The sequence below is a fragment of the Chinchilla lanigera genome, unplaced genomic scaffold, assembly GCF_000276665.1.
Source record: "Chinchilla lanigera isolate Chin_1 unplaced genomic scaffold, ChiLan1.0 scaffold00016, whole genome shotgun sequence".
Classification (NCBI taxonomy): domain Eukaryota; kingdom Metazoa; phylum Chordata; class Mammalia; order Rodentia; family Chinchillidae; genus Chinchilla; species Chinchilla lanigera.
In genome coordinates, this window is record NW_004955417.1 from 26,370,768 (window position 1) to 26,392,942 (window position 22,175).

General features: G+C 52.8%; 2 protein-coding genes across 23 annotated transcripts in view; one reads left to right on the forward strand and one right to left on the reverse strand.

Annotated features, from left to right (window-relative positions):
• The first annotated feature begins 2,379 nt into the window (after nucleotides 1–2,379).
• LOC106148200 lies at nucleotides 2,380–22,159 on the forward strand. Its single transcript, XM_013512736.1, has 2 exons — nucleotides 2,380–3,280; nucleotides 21,502–22,159. Exons 1-2 carry the CDS (start codon nucleotides 2,945–2,947, stop codon nucleotides 21,820–21,822), a joined length of 657 nt encoding a protein of 218 aa, XP_013368190.1. The 5' UTR covers nucleotides 2,380–2,944; the 3' UTR covers nucleotides 21,823–22,159.
• LOC102011313 overlaps nucleotides 3,296–22,175 on the reverse strand; it is a 27,527-nt gene continuing 8,647 nt past the window's right edge. For 4 of the 22 annotated variants that reach the window (XM_013512717.1, XM_013512723.1, XM_013512718.1 and 1 more), the window contains 4 exons: nucleotides 11,671–11,777; nucleotides 11,008–11,213; nucleotides 9,722–10,915; nucleotides 8,054–8,327 (listed from right to left, as the gene is read on the reverse strand). In XM_013512717.1, the coding sequence (XP_013368171.1) occupies nucleotides 8,162–8,327; nucleotides 9,722–10,578 (1,023 nt within the window). In that variant the 5' untranslated portion in view covers nucleotides 10,579–10,915; nucleotides 11,008–11,213; nucleotides 11,671–11,777 and the 3' untranslated portion in view covers nucleotides 8,054–8,161. The other 18 variants (XM_013512722.1, XM_013512716.1, XM_013512728.1 and 15 more) reach the window with 16 other exon arrangements.

Genomic DNA, 22,175 nt, shown 5'->3' on the forward strand with positions numbered 1-22,175 from the left:
ATAAAACTGTTCAAAATTGGCTGGAGAAAAAATAGCAGCTCAGTTTCTTTTAGACAGGGAATGAAAAGCCATACTGCTCATGTTTCATTAATATGTAGACAGAAAACATTAAGAAAATACAATCTTAGGCAAAATTTCAAGGGGACTTTAAGGAGGAACCTTCTACCTGTGTTCCATGTGCCCCTGAACTTGCCTGGGGCCTCCCGCCAGAGACAGGGAAACACAGGGCCCAAGCTTCCCCCACGTCAATCCAGTGAGTACGCAGACCGTCCAAATCCATGGGCCAAGGAGGAAAGCGGCCCTGGAGGATGAGAAGCAGGTCAGATGCCGTGGGACTCATCAGAGAGGGAGGGCCTGAGGGCCACAGGGAAAGGACCCTCAAGATCTTACTTGGAGCTGAGATGTCCCAGTTCTGACCGGACTGCCATGAATGGATGACTCATCACATTACAATTGCTGAGATCTCCGCAGTTGATTATACTGTCTAGTACTTACTATACGCAAAGTGCCAAATCATTTAAATCCTCCACCACTGTCCAAAGCAGCCCCTAACTCTATCCCTGTTTTTTAGATACGGAAATTGAGGTACGGAGCAGATAACTCTTTTGTCCTCTGTGACAGAACTATTAAGGGTACTGTGGTTTTAACCGCTATGTCCTATTAGCCAGAGTTTGAAAGCTATACAGGCTTCCAGACAAATGAAAAAAAGATCCCAAGGCTCAGCATTAGCCTAAATATTTCTGCTCAAGTAACAATGGCTTTAAAATGTAGATAGTGGTTTGGAAATCTCATAGGAGTGAGGGTATTATATAACACAGTTACCGCACAATGGGCTCAGCGGCTACCACTGCTCAGGCTATTTGCCAGTTAAAGGTTGAAATCTTTTCAGCATTCGTGCCATGTGGCTTAGGATGCTGATCTTAACGAACAGAGCTTTGCCAGGAGTTCATTCTTTCCTAATTGGAACGTCTGGTTCTGCCTAGTTTTGTCAGTAAAAGTTAGGCTTACTGCCTACTATCTGATTTTTTTTTTTAAGGTTTTGCCCTTAGCCCTACTTAGCCTATAAGAAGGGCTGCCAAGATCCATAGGAGTTTGGGAACCACTCAAGAAATAGGTAAATTTTGCCTGGTGCGGTAGCACACACCTGTAATCCAAGCACTCAGGAGGCTGAGGCAGGAGGGTCACTGTGATTTCAGGGCCCACCTGGGCTACAAAGTAAGTTCAAGGCCAGCCTGAACTACATAGTGAAACCCCATCTCAAAAACACAGACCGGGGTTTGGGGGAGAAATAGCTAAATTTCACTTGAGAAGAAACAGAGATATCTGCTGGATACTGCCCTTCTGGTAAAATCCAACCTGAGAAGAGATCAGGGTAAATAAATCTGAGACCCCAGATTCTCAGCCCTTTCTGTGGCATTAGGAATATGTTGAGCTGTTTTCTAGTTGGGTTTTTTTTGTTTTTGTTTTTTTTTGTTTTTTTTTTTGGTACCAGGAATCAAACTCACGACCTCAGGCCTGCCAGGCAGGCACTGTCCCACTGAGCTATATTGTTTTCTTACAGCCATGCATACATATTGCTTGGAGCCATTACTATAGTCAATACAATACATAAAACAGTTGGATTTTATTTTGCACATATTAGTGTAAAAACATCAATTATGCAAATGAATGTAAGTCATAAGACTGAAACTACCATAAAGCGGGCATTTAATCTGGCAGTTCTCAGAGAGGTCCACAAGGGGACTGTGGCAGTCAGGCTGCATGGCAACTCGATTGGATTTGGAACCACCCAAGGGCACTAGTGGAACACATTTCTGCGTGGGCTTGGGTGGTCATAGAGGCCTGGCCTTGGGGTCCACGACTGGTGCCAAACCCCTTGCTCTCTGACACTGTCCCTTGCTCTGCTTCCAGCCACTGTAAACTAGGCATCTTTGCTCCCCCATGCCTTCCTTCATGACGTTTCTACGCCAGAGCCAGCGACCATGGATTGAGCACCCTGAAGCCACAAGCCAAGTTCAATCTCTCCTCCTTTCGGTCATCGATGCCTGGTGTCGCACCATCCCTCAGCTGGAAAGCTGACTGGCACGGGCACGTAAGAAAGGGTGGCTATTGCACGGCAGTGTACTGAGGGCTGGAAGCAACCTGGTGGGTGTGAGTGGAGTGGGGTGGGAAAATGAAATGGAAGTGGACTGGAATCCGGCAGCCCTGAGGACCGGCATCCCAGCATCAGGGATGGAGAGGAATATTAACAGTCAGAGTCAGTCTTGACCACAACACAATGAAGCAAGTGAGTTGCAAGCATCCAAAGCAGCGAAACATGTCTTTATAAGAATCGATACAAATACAAATATATGGTAGTGTTTAAATGTTAAAAATTTACTACAGTAAAAAGCACACTGTCATTAATCTCCCTCAGAATCTTCCCTTTTGCTTAGAGCACACTAATCCCATCGTTCTTGCCACTTTCTGAAGCAGTTCTAGAAGTCCTCTTTCCTACATGTCTGCCTCGACGTTCTGAACTGATTCAAGACATTTCCCTCTCATGGTCATCTTGACTTTGGAAAGAGCCAGAAGTCACACAGCACCACGTATGGGGAACAAGGCGAGTGAGGACACAGTGTCCTGTGTTTATAAGCCTGCTTTTCATTGGATGGCTCTCTGCCAGCAGCATTTGCAATTACACTTTATAAAGACACTCAGGAAAGAAGACTTCCAGAACTGCTTCAGAAAGTGGCAAGAATGGTGGAATAAGTGTGGCTTAAAAGGGGGAGTACTTTGAGGAGTATTAATAGTAATATGTCCTTCATTGCAATAACTGTTTAAATGTAAGCATTCACCCTACATTGTGATAACACTTTGCACACTGCATCTACATCAAACACATTAGACTGGCTGCCCATGAGGAGGAGTGGGAAGGAAACGGCCCACAGCCCACGTGGACAGCATGCTGTGTCCTGATGAACGCGGCCACTCAGCTCCCTGCTCGGAGGTCCAGACCCAGGAAGGAAGCCGCCCGGCCAGGGAGGGCTGCGTCCCCTCCCGGAGCTCAGCCCGAGGCTCCAAGGCCAGGTGTTTGAGAAGGTTAATGATTGCCAGGTGGTTGCTTAAGCGCTTTGGACCCGCCTGGATGCTCTCTGGGCCAGAGGTTCTCAACCTTGGCAGAGCATTAAAGACATCTGGGGAGAGATTTAAAAACACCACTCCCAGCCCCGCACCCGGAGCCTCTGCCGCGGTGACCGTGGGCCCCGGTGGGCGTCATCGAGCTCTCAGAGCCGCCCAGGTGAGTCTAACGCGCGCTGAGCTTTCAGGACCGTGGTGCTAAGCAGTTTTTTCCCAACTGCGTTCTTTGCCAGTTGAAGAGAGACCACTGAAATCAGGTTATTTTTTTTTTCCTTCTGCAAAACATTAATTTTATTATTAACAGCACCAAAGATTGCACAATTCGTTTTACTTATTTAGCATACATTGAGACTATTTGCTGGGCTGCTCTGTGTGTTTAGGGCGGGCGCTGCATGATCCGAGGGCATGCATTCACGGTGCAGTCTTTGCCAATGAAGACCTCTGCGCTATTGTCCCTCACAGCCTGAGTGTTCACTCTGCGTCCTACTCTGGGCTAAGCCCTTGAGCTGCGCTGGCGAGCAAGGCACTGTGATCACTGCACCAGCAGAAGTTGGTCACACGCGTGACTTCCTCAGAGAGCACAGGCCTGGGGCGGGGGAGGGACAGCTTGCCGGAGGAATTCAAATTTGAACCTAAATTGGAAGAGTGTGCTCTGGGGGAGGGGAAGGAAGGATCACAGGAAAACCAGAGACAGACGGAGGCCGGGCCTGGTCACAGAGAGCAGGGTGAGTTCCTCACGCTTAGGACTCAAAAGCTCATCCTGGAGCCAGGTAGAGTGGGTGGCAGGAGCCAAGGGAGGACGGAGATGGGGACCAGAGGGCCCGAGAACACTGGGAGGGGGAGGGCCAGCCCTCCAGAGGTGGCCTTGAGGAGATGCAGTAGGTGGGGGCAGCTGACAGCAAGAGGGTGACTTGTCCCAACCCCGTGGGCTCTGAGGGGCTGCCCCAGCTGAGCTCCTTGGATGAGGCTCTGACAGGCAGTGATCATGGATGCTCTTAGCTGGTGGAGGTGCTTGGCTCCCACACTCTGGGAGGCTGAGGCAGGAGGATCCCCAGGAGTTCAACGCCAGTCTGAACTATATAGTCGGACCCTGCTTCAAACAGATGAAAACAGACTGCAGATTTATGAGCAGAATAAGGCCGTTATCTTAAGCAGGAACTTCAGGAGGTGTCTGGCTTGGCATCAAGCGATCAGCCCAGGCACCATCCCGCTTTGAGACGAGGTGGCTGACCGAGGACTGGAGCTGGCTTCCCTGAGAAGACACCTGGGACCAGGAGGCTCGCTGGGGCTGCGGCTGTGCTGGACGGGCCTGGCACTGTACCCCACTGTGACGCCCCAGCCAGGGAGACCCTGCATCAGCCACACTCCTCGGGGACCAGGCTTTGGGATGCAGAGCCAGTGAGGCTGCCGTGCGGGGACCCTGCGCTAGCACCCAGCATGTGTCTTCTGTGGTGGGAACTGAGGGCGCCCTGCTTCGGAAGCGGCTGAGCTGGGCCCGCCTCTGCTCTGGTAGAGAAGAGATCACAGCTCGAACCACAGCAGCCAGATGCCCATGAACACCGAGAATCGCTGCGCGAAGATGATGTCAATGCCATGGGAGAAGCCGGGCGCCATGGCACACACCAGTAACTCCAGCACTCAGGAGGCTGAGGCAGGGAGATTGCAAACTCAAGCCCCAGCTTGGGAAAATGAGTGACTTGGTGAGATCATGCTTCAAACTAATAATTAAAAATAAGAAGGGTTGGGGGTGTGGCTCAATGTGGAGGTCCTGGGTTCATTCCCCAATAACTCGGGTGCACGCGCGCACACACACCGTGCAAGCCATGGGAGGGCAGATGTGGGATCGCAGGTGCAGAGACCCCCAAAGGCCACCGTTCAGGAAGAACGTGGAGACACAAAGCAGTGGCAGGAGCAGGGCCCACTGCATGCCCAGTTCCAGGCGGTGGTGGCAGAAAACACCGCAGGAGACCACGGAGGTCGGGCAGGGCTTGACGCATCCCGGCACTGAGCTCCAGCGGCTGCACTGCCGCAGTGGGACAAGCAGGGTGGCTGCTCGCTGCCCCCCGCAGCCTGGGCCATGTCCACCCTGAACATCTGGGCTGGGGCACCCGGCCGAGAGCAGACAGAGCCGAGAAGCACCTGAAGCCCCAGGGGCACAGGGACGGGTCTGCTCAGAGCAGGAGCAAAGGGCCGAGAGGCCAGGGCTCAGAGCGCCAGACTGAGCGCGCAGCACAGGGCCTACTGCTGGGTCCACAGCGCGGGCTTCGGGGCCCCCAGAGCGGCAGCAGCTCCCCCAGAGGCCCCTTCTCTTTTCTAAGCTTCCCTCCTCTCCGTGAGGTGGAGATGGTCAGTGCCATCTGCTGCTGGCCAGAAGCACTGTAGCTCACTCACTCTTTCATTCACGCATTCACTCACTCAGTCACTCAGCGAGCAGCTGCGTGCCGGATGCTGTGGGACACAGGCACTTACGGGGCCCAGCACAGAGCGGTCCCCGCCCCAGAGCGCCTTGTTGGACCTCGAGTCCTTTGTGAGCCTTGCGGAAGGGAGAGGAGGACAAAGGGCACGGAAGACCAGCAGTGCCTGGGACATAGAGGCCCAAAAGCGGCATGTATAAGAGGCGTTTCACCATTGGCAGTTTTCCTCACATGGAGAACTAAGGAACAGGTGTGTGATCTCATTTTTTTCTAATCACAATTGGTGCTTAGGGCCAGAGGTGTAGTTCCGTGGTAGAGATTCCCAGGAATAAGGCCCTGAATGTGAGCCTCAGCACTGCAAAGAAAAATGAAAAAGAAAGGAAAAAATGTATGCTTAATCAGCACCACTTAACACAGCACACCCGTCAACCCAGCACTCAGGAGGCTGAAGCAGGAGGGTCACCATGAGTCCAAAGACAGCCTGGGTGATGTAGTGAGTTCAAGATCGTGTCTCAAAAAACCAAAAGAGATAAAATGAAATGAACACTTGCAGGAATCAGAAGCAGATAGCTGGGGTGAAGAGGCCACAGAAAAGGCCACTGTGTCACTCACAGCAGACTCACTCTGGAACTCCTCACATGCGACAGCCATGGTTCTTGGCCTCCTCTCCCCGCGCGTTTGTGGATCAGCAAAGGGGCTTTCTTGTGATGCTAATCTGTGTAGGAGACGGGCGCCTTTTTGAAGAAAAAGCATTGGTGCAATACTGACTCGGAGCTGATTGCTCAGACAGGAGCCTGCAGCCCGGTTGGGGATGCAGCTGTGCTTTCCAGGGTGCTGGGGAGAATCTCTGGTAACCGCGGACCTTCACAGCGACAGCGGCCCTGGGCCCTGGGCCTGACACCTCCGGCCCCGTGACACACTGACTCCACTCACAGCAAGGATTTGAGAGGCCCCAGCAGCCTGCAACCCACTCTCCTGCATCCCCAAGCCCCGGCCCTGCACCAGGCTGTCTTGGAGGCAGAAGATGCCAGGGGAGCAAGGCACGGCGGCTCTGGGAGGGGCCACACAGGGACTGTGCCCACCCCGGTGCCCCCTGCTCCAGGGGTCTGCTGGGCTCCAGGGACAGGGACGGCAGGGTCACCAAGCTGTGCCTGGGCCAGGAGAGCGCGGCCTCGTTGGGACAGGAGACACTGCGTGTGCGCACACACGTGTGTGAGTGTGACAGTGTGTGTTGCAGAGTCTGTCTGAAGAGGCACTGTCGAAGGTGCTGTCCTGGGCGGGGCCCTCCCGCTGTCCACTCCGGCCAGGCCCTGCCCATGCTGGACAAGCTCATCCTTGTCAGGGGCAGGGCAGTGAAGGTCACAGCTCCCAAGTGCCCTGGGCCCTGAGCCCGGAAGAGGAATTCCACCCCAGCAGGTTGCTTCAGGCCTCTCAGTGCGCAGTCCCAGGCTGGTGCACGCTTATCTCTCCCCGGTGCACCGCGGGCTCCACCCCATCAGGAAACAGCTGAGGACGGTCCACACTTGGGCCTGCGGCCAGGTCAGGCTGGCACTGTGGTCTCCACGCCAGGCTGCTGAGAGCCCGGCCATGGTGCCCAGCAGAAGGGATGGAAGGACCCGGGCCCCACCCCAGAAGGTGCCCAGCATGTCTGCTGCTCGGCTGTCACCCAGGGTCCAGGGGAGCTGGCACAGGTACAGGCTGGATGCCCGTTACCAAGTTGTCTACGTGGCCTGGGTGGAGGGAGCCAGTGGTAGAGCCTGGCCCAGCAGGTGTGAGACCCTCGGTTCTGTCCCTGCCAGGGGAAGGGTGGGGAGGGGAGCTGGGGTGGCAGGCACCTGTGATCTCAGCACTCTGAAGGCTGAGGCAGGAGGGTCACTGTGAGATCAAGGCCAGCCTGGGCTACATAATCAGACCCTGTCTCAAAAATCCAACCAAACAAACAAACAAAATAATTGAAAGTGAAGCACCCTGGCCCTCACTGGGGGCTTTGAAAAGCAAATGCTTGCGCACCTCCTCCTAGCTGGAGCACGACAGGTAAACACAGAAGAGCCCTTGGGAAGCGGTTGGTCAGTCCCTGAATAAGCCAGACCGTTTCTGCCCACCGCGCCTTCCTCAGAACTCCGCGTCCTGCTTCAGCTTGCTTGGAAAGGCGTCGCCTGTCCAAGAGCCACCTGCTTCCCCTGCTTGCTCCAGGACAACCCAGGGCTGCGGCAGAGGTGAGAAGGGACCTAAATGGCACACTTCTGAGTAAGCGGCTGAATAAGTGACTCCTCTGGGAGCGTAACCTGGGCTTGAGGAAGAAAGCTGGAGAAGATCAAGTGTAGGAGCAGAGCCCACTTGTCCCTCCACGCTGGGGGGTTATGTCCCCCAGGTTCCGGCAGCAGACCTCCCGGCCTCACACCAGTAGACTTCGCTCTCCTCCCTGACTGTTGTTTTCTTTTAAACATGGTACTAGGGACTGACCACGGGCTCTTTCTTATTTTTTTGCATTTTGAGACAGGGTCTGGCTAAGTTGCCCAGGCTGGTGTAGAATGTGCGGTCTTCCTGCCTTGGCCCGCCAGGTTGAGCCCCTTGCTTTGTATTTTATTCAGCAATGAGAGAGTACAGTTGAGAGGCAATGAGCATTTTCAGTTGTATTCATCTGAGTTTGGGTCAAAGAAAGGAGCCGTGGGGGGATAATAATGAGCGATTCTGCTTACCGAGCTTTTGCAATGGCCGGGTAGCAGGAGATAATCGCCTAGGGATGAACACAGTCTTCTGAAACACTCTATGAGGAGGGTGCTATTGTGAGCTCTAATTTAAGATGGGAAAACAGAGGCAGAGAAGTTAAATAATCTGCCTAGATTCGTAGCGATTTACCTGAGCTCCTTCACTTTTGCATCAGGAGACCCAGGTTTGAGGTCTAGCTCAGCTGTGTCGTCACTGTTATTACCTCACTCTCTAACACCTACTTCCGGCGTGCAGATGCAGTGATCTTTGGGAATTGGCGTAATGAGGGAACTGGAGGCAGAGCAAGGTAGAAAGTTACACTGGGAGGGGATTTGGGAACTCGGTCTGCCCCACCAGTGTTCTACAGACAGGGAGACTGTGGTCTGAAGCAGGCGCCTGGCGCTGCAGCTCGTTAGGGCAGGAAAATTATTTACGTAAGGTAAAGGTCAAACAGACCCAGGGCCAGCGGTTAGAGACCCACCAAACAAGGCATCTATTCTGCAGGTCCTTCTCAAACTATTTTAGGACTTTCCCTAAATGACAGCCTAGCCCAAGAATGCTGAACTCCGCCTGCCTTTTAGAATCACCTTGGAGAACTTCAAAAACACTTCAAACAGGGCGTGGCATGCATACCTGTAAGCCCAGCCCTCTTGGGAGGCTGAGACAGGAGGATCACAAGTTTGAGTACCACAGAGGCAATTTAGTGACTTAATGAGAACTTGTCTCTAAAATTAAAAGAAAGGATGTGCAGAGGATGCGGCTAAGTGCAAAGGCCCTCAGTCCTCAGCATTACAGCACACACACACAGGGCCTGGGGATTTAGCGCAGCAGCACAGTGCCCGCCTGGCAAGTGCAAGGTCATGAGTTTGATTCCCGGTACCGGAAGAAAAACGAAAAAATAAAAACAAGCACACACACACACACACACATACACCACAAGTGCCTGGGGCCACTAAACCAGATTCTGGGGTAAAGCCTGAGTGGCCACATTTTTTAAAAATATCACTTCCAAATAATAATAATAATAATAAAATAAAAATATCACTTCCGTGTGAATCACAAGCAGAGCGGAAGTTGCAAACCACTATCTTAGACAGTATTTTATGGGCTATTGCTGTATGCTCACGCCAATGCTTTGTTTATGGGGACTGTGAGACCGTTTTTATTGTATAGGCAGAGTCTGGGCATCTCTCAGCAAAGTCAGCACAGCTGTCATATCCGCAACGCGGTCACACGCGGCCCTTCCTGGCTGGCGCTCCCGGAGTGCCACACAGATTTAAGGACCCAGAGCTCCCGTGGTCCCCAAGCTGAAACCTGCAGGTGCCGAGCACAATACAGGAAGTGCAGGCGGCACTTGAGGAGCACGCTGGCCACAGGAGCCCGGGGACGGATCGGGAGGGGATGAAGGCCACCTGGCCAGCCACCCCCCAGCCTCCCGACACCCGCCCTGCTGCCCGCACGCACGCCCCTGGAATCACCTGGCTACTCTTCCACACTGCGGGACAATAAAGCGCAGCCCTGCTGGGCTCGCAGGGCCTAACGGTCTTCCAGGCACCTTGAAAGAGTCTATGGAAATGAGTCGATTAAAAAAGGCTTTGGTGTCAAACAGAGCTGCAGGGGGCTGGGGATTTAGCTCAGCGGCAAAAGCGCCTGCCTGGCAAGCGCAAGGTCGTGAGTTCGGTTCCTGGTACCGGAGAAAAACCAAAAAAAACAGAGCTGCAGGAAAGTGGGGACTGGCAGGGGCTCGAGGGCCTGCGGTCCTGGGGGAGGGAAGTGGAAAGCACAGAGCCGGCAGCGGCCGGATGCCGGGGACACAGGAGTCAGTGGGGGACCGCTGATGGGCAGGATCACAGCGCGACCCAAAGAAGACAATTCCAAGTGGAAGAAATAACAGAGGCACTTCTTGCACTTCAAAGTAAAAACAGGCCAGACGTCTTGGCACAAACCTGTCATGCCAGTGCTTGGGAGGCTGAGGCAGGCGGATCCCCAGGAGTCCGCCCACCCCGAGTTCAGTGCTGCAGAGCACAAAGGCTCCTTGGAGGGGCGCTGCCTCCCTCTCTGGCCCTCTTGTGCCTAGCAGATGGGTCCGGTCCAGCCCGGGAAGAGAACATGGGTTGCTGTGCTCCATCTTCCCTGTCCTCCAGGTGCTGTGAAAGGTACAAGGGAGGGCAATGGGGGAGGGGCCACAGCCGCGATCAGAACTGTCACAGACAGCAGAACCCAGGCCAGGTCCCCAGTGTGCACTGATCTCATTCTGTGGACGTCCTGTCCTGTGCCAGAGCCAGGCTGACCCAGGGAAGATCCACAGAGACAGCGCCGGCTTGGAACACCCCATTGTTTATTTACTTATTGCTTTTCTGAGACAGGGTGTCACCATGTAGCCCAGGCTGGCCTTGAACTTGGGATCCTCCTGCCTCAGCCTCCACAGTGTGGGATCACAGGTGTGTGCTACCATGCCCAGCTCAGGTCCTTCCTGATGATCCTCTGGCTCTTCCATGCCACCCGAGGTCACAGGCTGGGCAGTAAGAGATTGCAGCTGAAACGCCCAGCGGCTTTGTAACAGTAACCCCAGCTCTCCCTTCCAGCAGTGACGCTCGGGGACCTGGAGAACAGCTTGGGTGATGCATGCTGAGGCCAGGCCTGGGATGTCACTCTGAGACTTCACCTATGGACTAAGCAGAACAGGAGGCCGTGGGCCCTGTGTAGAGCAGATGTTCACTTCGATTCATTCTCTGAGCCTCAGGCTACACCTTTGCCCGCATACCTGCTCCCCACAGAAGGGGCTGTGACTGCTGTGAGCTGCAGTCCATCTAGCTCCATGCAGCGTTTCAGCATGGCTCCTACCCAGGAAGGCCTGGCGCTCACACACAGGGGCATCGGCACCCCGGGTCTCCAGAGGAGGCCAGTTCTTACTTCTTCTGGCCTGATTCATCCTGGCTGTACTGCAGAGTTCAGTGCTAAGTTGAATCACTGTAAAGTTTTGAGATTTTAAAAAACAAAAGTGGTTAAATGGTTGCAGAAATAGGTAAACTCAAGCCAGGCATGGTGGCAAACAACTGTAATCTCAGCACTTCGGAGGCTGAGGCAGGAGGATCACCACAAGTTTGAGGCCAGCCTGGGCTACATAGAGAGACCCTGTCTCAAAGAAAGACAAAAAAAGAACAAAACAAAAAAAAAAATCCTTGTCTTGGTCACTTTTCTCGTTAGTAGAACAAAAGACCCAACAACCACAACTGAAAGGAGGACAGGGTTATTTGGGCCCATGTTTCAATCCACGCTGGCTGGGGAGGTGGAGGGCTGTGCCGAGAAGAGCAGCTCACCTCATGGGAGACAGGAAACAGGAGGAGGAAGAAGCCCTGACAGGCCCCGCCCCCAGGGGCCCCCTTCCCACCAGGCCCCAACTCCGTGAAGCCGGGGACCCCCTCACCTTGTGCAAGCCTGAGCGCCTGCGGCTGTGCCGACATCCACGTGTAGCCATAGCAACCGCTCCTAGATTCAGTTGGAACCTCAGGGACGCCAAAGAGGCAGAACAACCTGGAAAAACAACAAAGCTGGTGGATTCACAGTTCCTGACTTCAAAACTTGCTCTAATGTTAGCGTCGTGGGCGGGGCGGGGCAGAGTCTGAGTCTGAAGACCACCGGAAGCCAGAGAAGGACCGACAGCCAGAAACAAAAGCAGGTGGGTGCGGGGAAGGCTGAGTCAGGGAAGCACACCTTCAACAGGCAGTGCTGGGAAGAGGGGGTGTTCCCAGAGTGAAGCTGGGCCCTAACCTCTCTGGGTACAAAACATGAACTCCGCGGGGTTAGAGACCTGAGCGTTACTGCTGAGAGTGGGAAATTCTTTGAAGAAAATGCAAGGCAGACCTCCACAGTGCTGGCTTCCGCACCGATTGCTCGGCCCCTGCAAAGAAAGAGAACTCGGCAAATGAGTGAGACCCCGTCTCGAAGTAAAAATACAGAAAGGGCAGGGGTGCAGGTCAGTGTGAAGGCCTTAGGCTCACTTCCCAGTGGGTACATACATCAATAAAACAAAACAAAACGGCAGAAAGCACGCGTGTCAGACCACGGATGACCCGGAACCACAGGGCGCTACTGGTGGCCATGGAAAGTAGTCCTGCTGCCGTGGAGAGGGAGCTGTCCAGGGGTAGCGATTCCGGTCGGGGAAGACCGCAGAGAGCTGGTGGAGGAGGGAGAGAGCCTCGCACGTCAGGAAAGCATTTCACACCCTTGCACTTCTCACTTGAAAGTAATTCAGGTGACAAATTTTGCAATACTTGCCAAAATTTTTAAAACTATATTTTTACAAGAAGGTTAAATAGCAATTGCTTGTGCTCCAGTATAACATGGCAGAGAGAAGGCGTTCTTTGACTTAAAGTAGCAATAAATAGTAGCAGTGATCTGCCAGAAGTTGGGCTGGGTGGCCCAGACCTGTAATCCCAGCACTCAGGAGGCTGAGTCAGGAGGACTGACATGAGTTTAAGGCCAGCCTGACCTACATAGTGAGACCCTATCTCAAAAAAGCAAAACCTAGCCGGGTGTGGTGGCACACGCCTATAATCTCAGTACTCCAGAGGCTGAGGCAGAAGGATCATGGCGTTCAAGACCATCCTGGGCTACAAAGTGAGCTCAAGGCGAGCCTGAACTGCATAGCAAGACCCTGTCTCAAAAAGCCAAAAAAAAAGCAAGACCAAAACATACACACACACAGCCAGTGGGGCTGGACTGGGCTCATGTTTTCCTAGAGAGGGGATTTCATCCTGGCCTTGTTAAACCCAGTACGGAAGCGAGGTGTCCACTGGGCTGGCAGACCACCCCCCAGGAAGCGGTGCAGCCTCAGTGTCCCAGATAGGAGCTAGCAGGCAGGACAGGAAGGAGAGGTGTCTCAGCGGCCACAGCAGGGGGTCCGGGGACCCCTCAAGCCGGCCCCACCCTCAGCCTCAGCATCCTGGTCCCCCCGCCCCACCCCGGCCCCCTGGAGAACATCAGGGAACTGCACCTGCCGAGCGATGGGACTTCCTCTCACCTGAGCCCCTGCACGGCGCAGGAGAGCAGCTGTGCTGTGTGTGCCGCATCTGCACCTTAGGACGGGCCTGAGTCAGCCAGAGGCAGCGGGGAGCACACAGGAGGAGGCGCGGTTCTGAGCAGCCGCCCTGCCGTTTTACACAGGGACATGAGTGTTCTCAGGTTTGGGGCCTGCAAGAAGTCCGTTTACTTATTTATTTACAATATTTGTTTGGACTTTTTCAGACAGGGTCTCGCTATGTAGCTCTGGCTGGCCTTGAACTCACTATGTAGCTCAGCCTGATCTCAAACTCACAGCGATTCTCCCGCCTCAGCCTCTTGAGTGTTTGGGCCACCACCCTGGCTCTGCAGCGAGTCCTGGAGCAGTGGAGAAGCACTGACGGGGGGCCTCCCACAGCAGCTCACCCAGCCCGCATGTAAGTCTCTTTCCGCCAGAACCGGGCAGCTGGAGAACCTACTCCTCAAGCTCACCACGCCCGCAGACATCAATGGCCACAACTGCGCGCCATCCGCCCTCGCGTGATTACCTGTCATTAGCCCGCGTTGCCTGCCCCTTTAATGAGGAGGCCAGGGCCAGAGTAAATAAAGCCTTCCTCGCTAATTTCATTTGCGCACAAAGAAAAGCCCTTTTGCTTTTCCTCCCCCCTTCGGCTCTTCTTCGGGCTGAGTTTACTCTGGTTCCCCAAGTGTGGAAAAAGTAAACACAGTTCTGTTTGGATTCCAGCCATCGGTTTCTCCCAAATCCAGCCCAGCACAGGGCCAGCCGGTGACCCCGCGGAACGCCGTCGTCCTGAGGTGAGAAGAGTCTCAGAGAGCGAGCAGAGCAGCAGAACAAAACGAAAACCCCTGAAGTCAGGGCAGCGAAAGAATCGAGAAGGGGATCTTGGCCTCTTTCCAGTTGCTTTGTATTTCCACAGAAAGGTAAACAGTTTTGAAATTCACGTTAAATTTTAGCTACGCAGGCATTCGGGTCATTAAAAGCAGGGTCTCTAACGGCAGAGTCAATATTTCCCACGGGTACACCAAATTCTTACACGGGGAATGAAAACAATGAATATAAACTTTCTGAAGGAAAGATAAAATGAAGCAACTGTCAGAGACTTTAAAAATTCCCATGCAAGCCAGGTGTGGCGGCACATGGCTGTAATCCCAACACTCAGGAGGCTGAGGCAGGACGATTGCCTCAAGTTCCAAGCCAGCCTATACTACATAGCAAGATCCTGTTCCAAGCCTCCCCTTCCAGAAAAAAATAGAGATGCATAAAAAATAAAAAACTAGATGTGATGCCTGTAATCCTAGCACTTGGAAGGCTGAGGCAGGAGGATCGTGTGAGTGCGATGCCAGCCTGGGCTACATAGTGAGTTCAAGCCCAGCCTGGGCTACAGAGCAAGACCCTGTCTCAAAAAACCAAATCAAAACAAAACAAAATGAAGAAACTAAAACCTAAACCCTCAGCCTAAGAGACCTTAGTACTGTTCTGTGGTCCTTAGTGATCTGCAGAGAGCCGTCTGGGTACTGAGGGGCACTCGTCTACGGGGGGCATGGGGATGGATCCTCGGGCCCAGGTCTCCCTTGCTGGGCACAGCCAGCTTGTCCTTGGAGACACTGCCAGACGTGGCGGGGTCAGGAGGTAGGCGGACCCCCGCAGCCTGCCTGTCTGCTCCCCTCCACCCCGCCCGCCCCATGGGGACAATAGCGTCTCCTGAATGGTGTTTTGAGAGCAAACTATGGACAGAAAATAATGTGCAAAAGTATCACCAGTTAGTGGCTAAGTTATGAGCAATTATTGGGCTCTTTCCTTCAGTAATGATTATTGAATTCTGTTACTTTCTAGTAAAAAAAAAAAATGAGGAGATTAAAAAACTGGTAACTTCCATAAGGGAACTTTAAAACAACTTATCTTGATTGGTTCCCTTAAAGGGGATTTTATTTGATTGATGGGTTAGCTGATTCTGCAAATTGAACCCAAAGCCTTCACACTGAGCTACATCCCTGTGTTAGTTTGGGGTTTATTTGGCAAGGGAGAACAATATAATACAGAACACATATTCTATAAAATTATTTATAATAGTCATCTAAAGAATGATATACAAGAGAGTGCTGGAAGTCTGTCCACACACTAAGACCAAGGAAACTAGCTGAGGGCCTGGATCCCATGGAAATGTCCTGCATGAGTCCAGCTGAGGACCTAGAGCTCATAACAATTCCTCCCATGAATCCAGCTGGAGGCCCAGAGCCCACAACAACATCTCATGCAGCCCTGTTTCACGGATCTGCGCTGGGAAGGCCCAAAGGTCATTGGTGGAATCTAGGAAGTCTGTGCCAGCAGCATGAAGGATCTGTGCTAGCAGGCTGAGGGATCTGCACTGGAGCCAGGAAGTGACGCTCAGAAGAACCAGAGCTCCCTGAAAGGTACCACAGCCATCGTCGGCAACAGTGAGGTCCCGAGCTCCTCCGATAATCAAGATGGCCGAGTTCCCATCAGGAAAGCCAACACAGCAAGCTTCTCCAGAACACCGGCAGTGCACCTTCTTCCCTCCAGAGCCAGGAAGCGAGGCTCAAAGTGAGGACCAGAGCTCTCCAAAGTGAACTGTAACCATTCTCAGTGTCAACAAGGTCCCGAGCTCCTTGGAGGATAAAAACAGCCAAGTTCATCAGGAAAATCAGCATGAGAAGCTCCTCCAAAATAACCAACAGCTCCTTACAGCTTCCACCAGCTCCAACAGCCTCACTCAGCTCCCAACAGCCCAACTTCTCCTTCTCCAGGTCTGCCTCTTATGCTGCTGGCAACAGTCCCCAGCTGGGCTCCCACACCCAGCACCACGCTTACTCAGTTCAGCTGGTGGTTATAAGCTGACCACCAATTATCAATCCACTGCAGTCCCAAGTCCTTTGTAATTTTTTTTTTTAAATTTTGAGGCAGAATTTTGCTAAGTCTCTAAATTGCCCAGGCTAAGCCTGAACTTGTGATCCCCCTGCCTCAGCCTCCCAGGATAACAGACATTCATCCACGGGTTCTTGTAGTTATTAAATATCACCCCAAGTTCCATTTATATCTAGAGTTTCTTCTAATACAGGGCAAATACAGCAATATGCTCCCCCAAAATCTGTAAGACCTCTTCTATTTACCATTATCAAAAATGGTTCTTATTTTTTCTTGTCTAAGTTTCTCACATCAACAAAATCTGAAACTTCTCTTTGGCATATTCTCAACAAACATCAAAAATGTATTTGAACGTGTGGGAGAGTAATATACAAATAAGGAGTTCAAATCACACACTTTTCTTTGATTGTGAAAAGTCCTGTAGGCCCACAGAAGCTTCGGGATGCCCTGCCCACTCACCCGCGAACCTACGGACCAGGTGGGCCGTGAGGCTTTTTCTGCATCGCAGGCAGCTGGCCACACTTGCTCTGAAAGATGTGCCAAGGCCTGGCTATGTTTGTCACCAAACCTGTTTCGACCTGTGGTTCACTTGGATATTACATAAGCTAAGCGTGTGTAAGTGTGAGAACAGAGAGAATTACTGTCCATGCAAACAAAAGTGAGTGCTTCAGAAAGACTCTATAAGGCCAGACTTTATTTATTTTTCCTTAATAGATAGGGCCTGGTCTGGTACTGCAGGCTGGCCTTGAACTCACTAAGTCGCCAAAGCTGGCCTCAAACTCACAGCAATCTTCCTGCCTCATCCTCCCAAGTATTGGGATTACAGGCATGTGCCACCATACCTGGCTGAGCCTAGACTAAAAATAAAGTATCCCATGCCCCCAGATGTCCTGGTTTTGCTGCCATGTCTCAGGCCAGCAGCCTCTGGTGGGGGGCCTGGGGCCATCGGATCACAACTTGAGCCCCCAGATACACCCTCTGGGGTCAGACTCTTGAGCAAGGGGACAGCAAACGTGTGACCCCGCCTGCACCTGGCCATCACTAATGCCTGCTACTGAGAGTGGGGGGCAGCCCAGCTCTGCCCTCTAAGCCCAATGCTCAGTTTCCCTTCCCCTGAAATCTGTTTCAGCAGGTGTGGTGGTGCACATCTATGACCCCAATACTCTAGGAGGCTGAGGCAGGAGGATTGCAAGTTTGACCCCAACCCAGGAAACTTAGCAACTTAGTGAGACCCTATCGAAATAAAAAGTAAAAAGGGGAAGTAGCTCAGTGGGAAGGCCTGGGTTTCATCCCCAGTACTGAAAAAAAAACACTGTTTGTAGTTAAAGTAGCCACAGCCAATCTCTTCCGATTGTGACTGAAAAACCCCACAGGACACAGCCCACAGCAACCTTCCAACACGAGCGTGTGTGTGTGTGTGTGTGTGTGTGTGTGTGTGGACTCACGTGTGTGTCACCCCAGAAGCACAGTGGCTGCCTGCCTTTCCATGGTGAATCTCCCCAGCATCCACCCAGTTCGCCCCTCCTCATCCGAGGTGCAGGACTAGAACCCTCGGACGTGAGCCCAGCCCTTTCAAGGTCCTGCCTGCCCCTGGCTACCCCAGCCCTAAACCCAGTCCTGACTGCTGTCGCTGAGATCCACAGATGGCGCTGGGAGAGCCCTGGCCTGACCTGGGCACCCGGAGCTGCTCCTAGGCGTTCGCTGTGGGGGTGCAGCAGGAGGAGTGGTGGCGGGAGGAGACAGAGGTGTTCCTGCCGGGTGGGCTGCAGCAGAGCGCAGCAGGCAGCCAAGGAAGAAGCGACGGTTGGGCCAGCGGTGAGAGCAGCCGCTGTGTCCCCGCCCGTCCCTGCTCCCGAGGCACCTTGTGTGCAGCTCCCCTGCAACTGTGCCCTGTGACGCAGACCCCGCCGTGCCAGCATGAGTCCCAGGGCCGTGCATGGCCAGGCCAGGGGGGACCGCCCCTCTGGGGGCTCCGGGGCCTTCTGAGCTGCACGGACGGTGCCGTTTCTTTCTCTTTCCCTTAGAACCACGCACCTGGTCGCCTTTCCCTGCGCAGCCAGTGCGGTTTCCCCCGTCTTGCTCCAGGTTTAGCATGGCGTCCCCTGAGCGGGTGAGGTTCCTTCTGTGTGTCTTTATGTTTAGGCCAGTTACTCCCGAGACACACAGGGAGCTCGCCTTCCACTGCTGGTGCGTGTCCCTCGGTGGCCACGGATGCCACTCAGGTAGCTGTGGGTTACAGGTCCCTGAACGCGGGACATCTGGCCACCAGAGACGGGACCAAAGCCACCCCGACCTCACACTTTTCCCCAGGACCCTGCAGTGGCCAGGGCGGGCACACAGCATCCAGCACCCGAGGTGAAACCCTTCCTTCCCTGTGGGTCACTGTGCAGAGAGCTCTCGGGCCTCAGCAAAATTCTCATGAGCGCCGTTCATGAGCTGCGCTCACTGCCCTCCATGCAACTGAACACACCGCGGGGGGCGTTTTGAGTTTGTTTCTTTGTCTTCATTGGGTTTTTGAGACAAGGCCTCACTCTGTAGCCCAGACTGGTCTCAGACTCACAGTGATCCTCCTGCCTCAGCCTCCCGAGTCTGGGATGACAGTCACGTGCCACCACCACGTCACTGGTGGTTTTGGAGCAACTTATCTGATTTGAAAATTTGGGAGGATGAACCGGACATGCTCGTTTGGGCTTCCTCCTTTCCTTCATCCTCATGAACAAAATCTGCCTGCGGATTTAGCTTCCAAAGATCCGTCTGCGGACGTGGGCTGAGAGGGGACTGACTGCTGGGCCCGTCTGCAGCTGCGTGCAGGCCCCACACGCAGTCACATGGCACCTGTCCCCCCTGTGAAGGTGACATTCAGCCATTACTGTTTCTCACCTTACTTAGGATCTGAGTCGAACAAAAGTGCAGCCTCTTGGGGTCCTCCCTCAGGGTCGCCCCGGAAACTTTTCTACTCTCTGCGGCGCTATGTTTAGAGCACTGAGGTAGTTTCTCAGCGTTGTGCAAGGAAGACGTCTTTGGGTGCATCCAACAGAGTTTTATAAACTCTCCTGTGAAACGTTTCAATGGCCTGGCATCAGATTTATAACTGCATTGTATGTGTGTTGTGGTTGTGGTGGTGTTGGGGATTGAACCCAGCTACATCCGCACCCTTTCTCTAATTTTTTTTATCTTGAGACAGGCTCTCACTAAGTTGCCCAGGCTGGGTTTGATCCTCCTGCCTCGGCCTCCCAGAGCGCTGGGTTTTCAGGTGTGCGCCACCACGCCTGGCTCATCCCTGCAGTGGTGCAGCAGCTTTACTCGGTTCCCGCGTAAAAACAAGCTCACGTCTGTCCTCGTTTTCAGTTGGGCAAGGCCTTCATCTGACCCTCGTTCCTGATTTGATCTTTGGTGGCAGCTAGTTCATTAGTGTCCTTTAGATAGTACTGTTCTTTACATAACACATGCTGTTCTCCACTCCATTTCCGTGGAGAAACGGGGTCTCCTGCAGTTTTGGGGGTCCAGCTTTCCCCTCGCTAATGATAAAGATGTAGCTGCAGAAAACACACGTGAGAAAAGCGACAGAAACGTGGTCACCCATGGCAGCTGCCACCCAGCCAGAGGACAGCAGGGACTCGGGACCAAGCCCCTAGGCGACACTGCCAACCTTATCTGTCACCCTGAGGGCCCAGGGCTGAGAGACCTTTCAACTTTTTAATAAGATGAATTCAATGTTTTCCATGAAAATTTTCTTTAAAAACACTATCTTAATTTTTAAAAGAAATCTGAGCATAATGATGGGATGCACTCTTGGGCACAGGATCCCCCCCCCCCCCGGTCCTCCAGGCCCATAAGGGCTGCCAGGATGCCTGCCATCACTGACACTGCAGAGGGAGGCAGTAATCTGGCAGAGGTGGCCCCTGCACCACACAGTCGTGGTGGCAGCAGGGGCTGAGGCCCTCCCTGGGGACAGGGAACAGCCTCTTGCCTCTCTGTCAGGGCCAGGAGGGATAGAGGGGGTGGGGACGCGGGAAAGGGGAGGCAGAGGCAGATCAGTTTGCATTTTGCCCGGGGCGCCCCAAATGGTGACTCACCACTCACCAGCCCTTTCTCCCATATTTGCGCAGGCGAATTCCACTCAGAGACTCTCATTCCTTCCCTCCTAACCATCCCACTCCCACCGATTCTATTTTGTTTATTTCTTGTGCAGCACTGCAGCTGGACCTGGGGCCTCTCACAGGCTAGGCAAGTGCTCGCCCCGGAGCCGAACCCCACGGCAGGGACCCAAAAGCACAATTAATTACTGCAGAAAGGCAGACCATCAGGACAAAGGTAGTAGACAGGAAAAGCAGGAAAGGATTCATTTCATTAGAGGAGAAAGAAAAGTATCAAAGAACCCCCCAAAAAAACCACTTTTTATTAGAAGCCTACAGATTACTTCCGGCTCTGCCTTAAGACTGCTTGACCCTAAGAGGACAGTGTCCTTTCCCATGTTTTATTCTCACAGCCTCTTGTTTTACTACATTGTATTAAAGACAGATTTGTTTGTTCTGTTTATTGATTTAGTTTTGAAACGGTCTCACTGTGCATTTCAGACTGGCCTTGAACTCCCTATGTAGCCCAGGTTGGCCTCAAACTCAGGGTGATCCTCCTGCCTCAGCCTCTCTGGAGTGCTGGGATGACAGGCATGCGCCAGCACATCTGGCTTACTGTAAACTTTAAAAACTACCCACAATCTCGTATAGTTCCTTTTCATCTTGTGCTACACTTAGTCTTCAACTGGTTTCTCCAATAGCCAAGTTCAGTGGCTACATTTTAAGCAGTAAAACCCAAGGGTATCGGGAACATCTGACATTCCAGCAGCAGCCTCAAGAGATTTTCAAGATACCCCCTGATGATTTATGCTAACTGGCCCTAAGAATCAAGGACCAGGTGTGGTGGTGTGTACCTACAATCTCCGGGAGGCTGAGGCAGGAGGGTTCCAAGTTCCAGCCCAATCTGAGAAACTTAGTAACTTAAAGAATTCCTGCACAAAATAAAAAATTTTAAAGAGAGGGGGGCTCAGGATGTAGCTCAGTGCAAAGGTCCTGAGTTCAATCCCCAGTACAGAAAAGAAAAGAGAAGATCAGGGAAAGAATTAAGGAGGACATCCTCATTAAGTAACACCATGGAGTTCTCCTGGCAAATTTCCCTCCCATGACCTGAAAAACTTGTATGTGGAGACCATTCATTGACTATGAGACCCTCTTCCAATGGGTCACAGCTGAACCCATGATGTCCCCCACCTCCGTGGCTAGGACACCTGGACTCTGCTCCTACTGAAAAGCCATGAGGCAAACGTTGTGCCCTGTTGTCCTCAACCCCTGCCAGACTGAGAAGGACGACCATGTGTCCCAGGGACCTGTCAAGGACCCGCAGCGCACCCTTCCAGGACCACCAGGGCAGCACCGCGCCCGTGGCATGCCGGGAAGGTGGCGGAAGCCGACCACTCTGTCCGCGGAGGGCGCAGGCGTTGCCGTCCAAGGCTCACTGCTCGCATCTGGCTCCCGCTCTTTCACGTCTCTTGGCTCGAGATCTCGCTCCACAGTGCAGTTTCCACGTCTCCTTTTGGACTGCTTGAGTTTGAAGGTCCTTCCAAATACCTTGTTGGCATTTTTGACCCACCTCCCGATTTTTATTCCTGTTCTATGACTTTTACTGGGACTCATGACTTGACGGTCCCAAACCCTGGACAAGAATACTCCCCTTTATCTGCAGCCTCGGACAAAGGCCATACTGGGCTGCACCCAATGGGGACTCCTTACATGGAACGGGATGGAGGATGCAACTGTGTTTAGATCGGAGAGGTCTTAACTGGTGGGTGAGGTTGCCTTACATGTCCTACAGAATCGTTGACGGTTTTCAAAGATGGAATGGGCTGTCTCATAATGTTAGGTTATTTGAATATTTTTTCCAGGTTGAGATGTTTTGAAGATGTGAAGATGTCAACAATAAGCATGCCAAAAAAAAAAAAAAAAAAAAAAAAAAAAAAAAAAAAAAAAAAA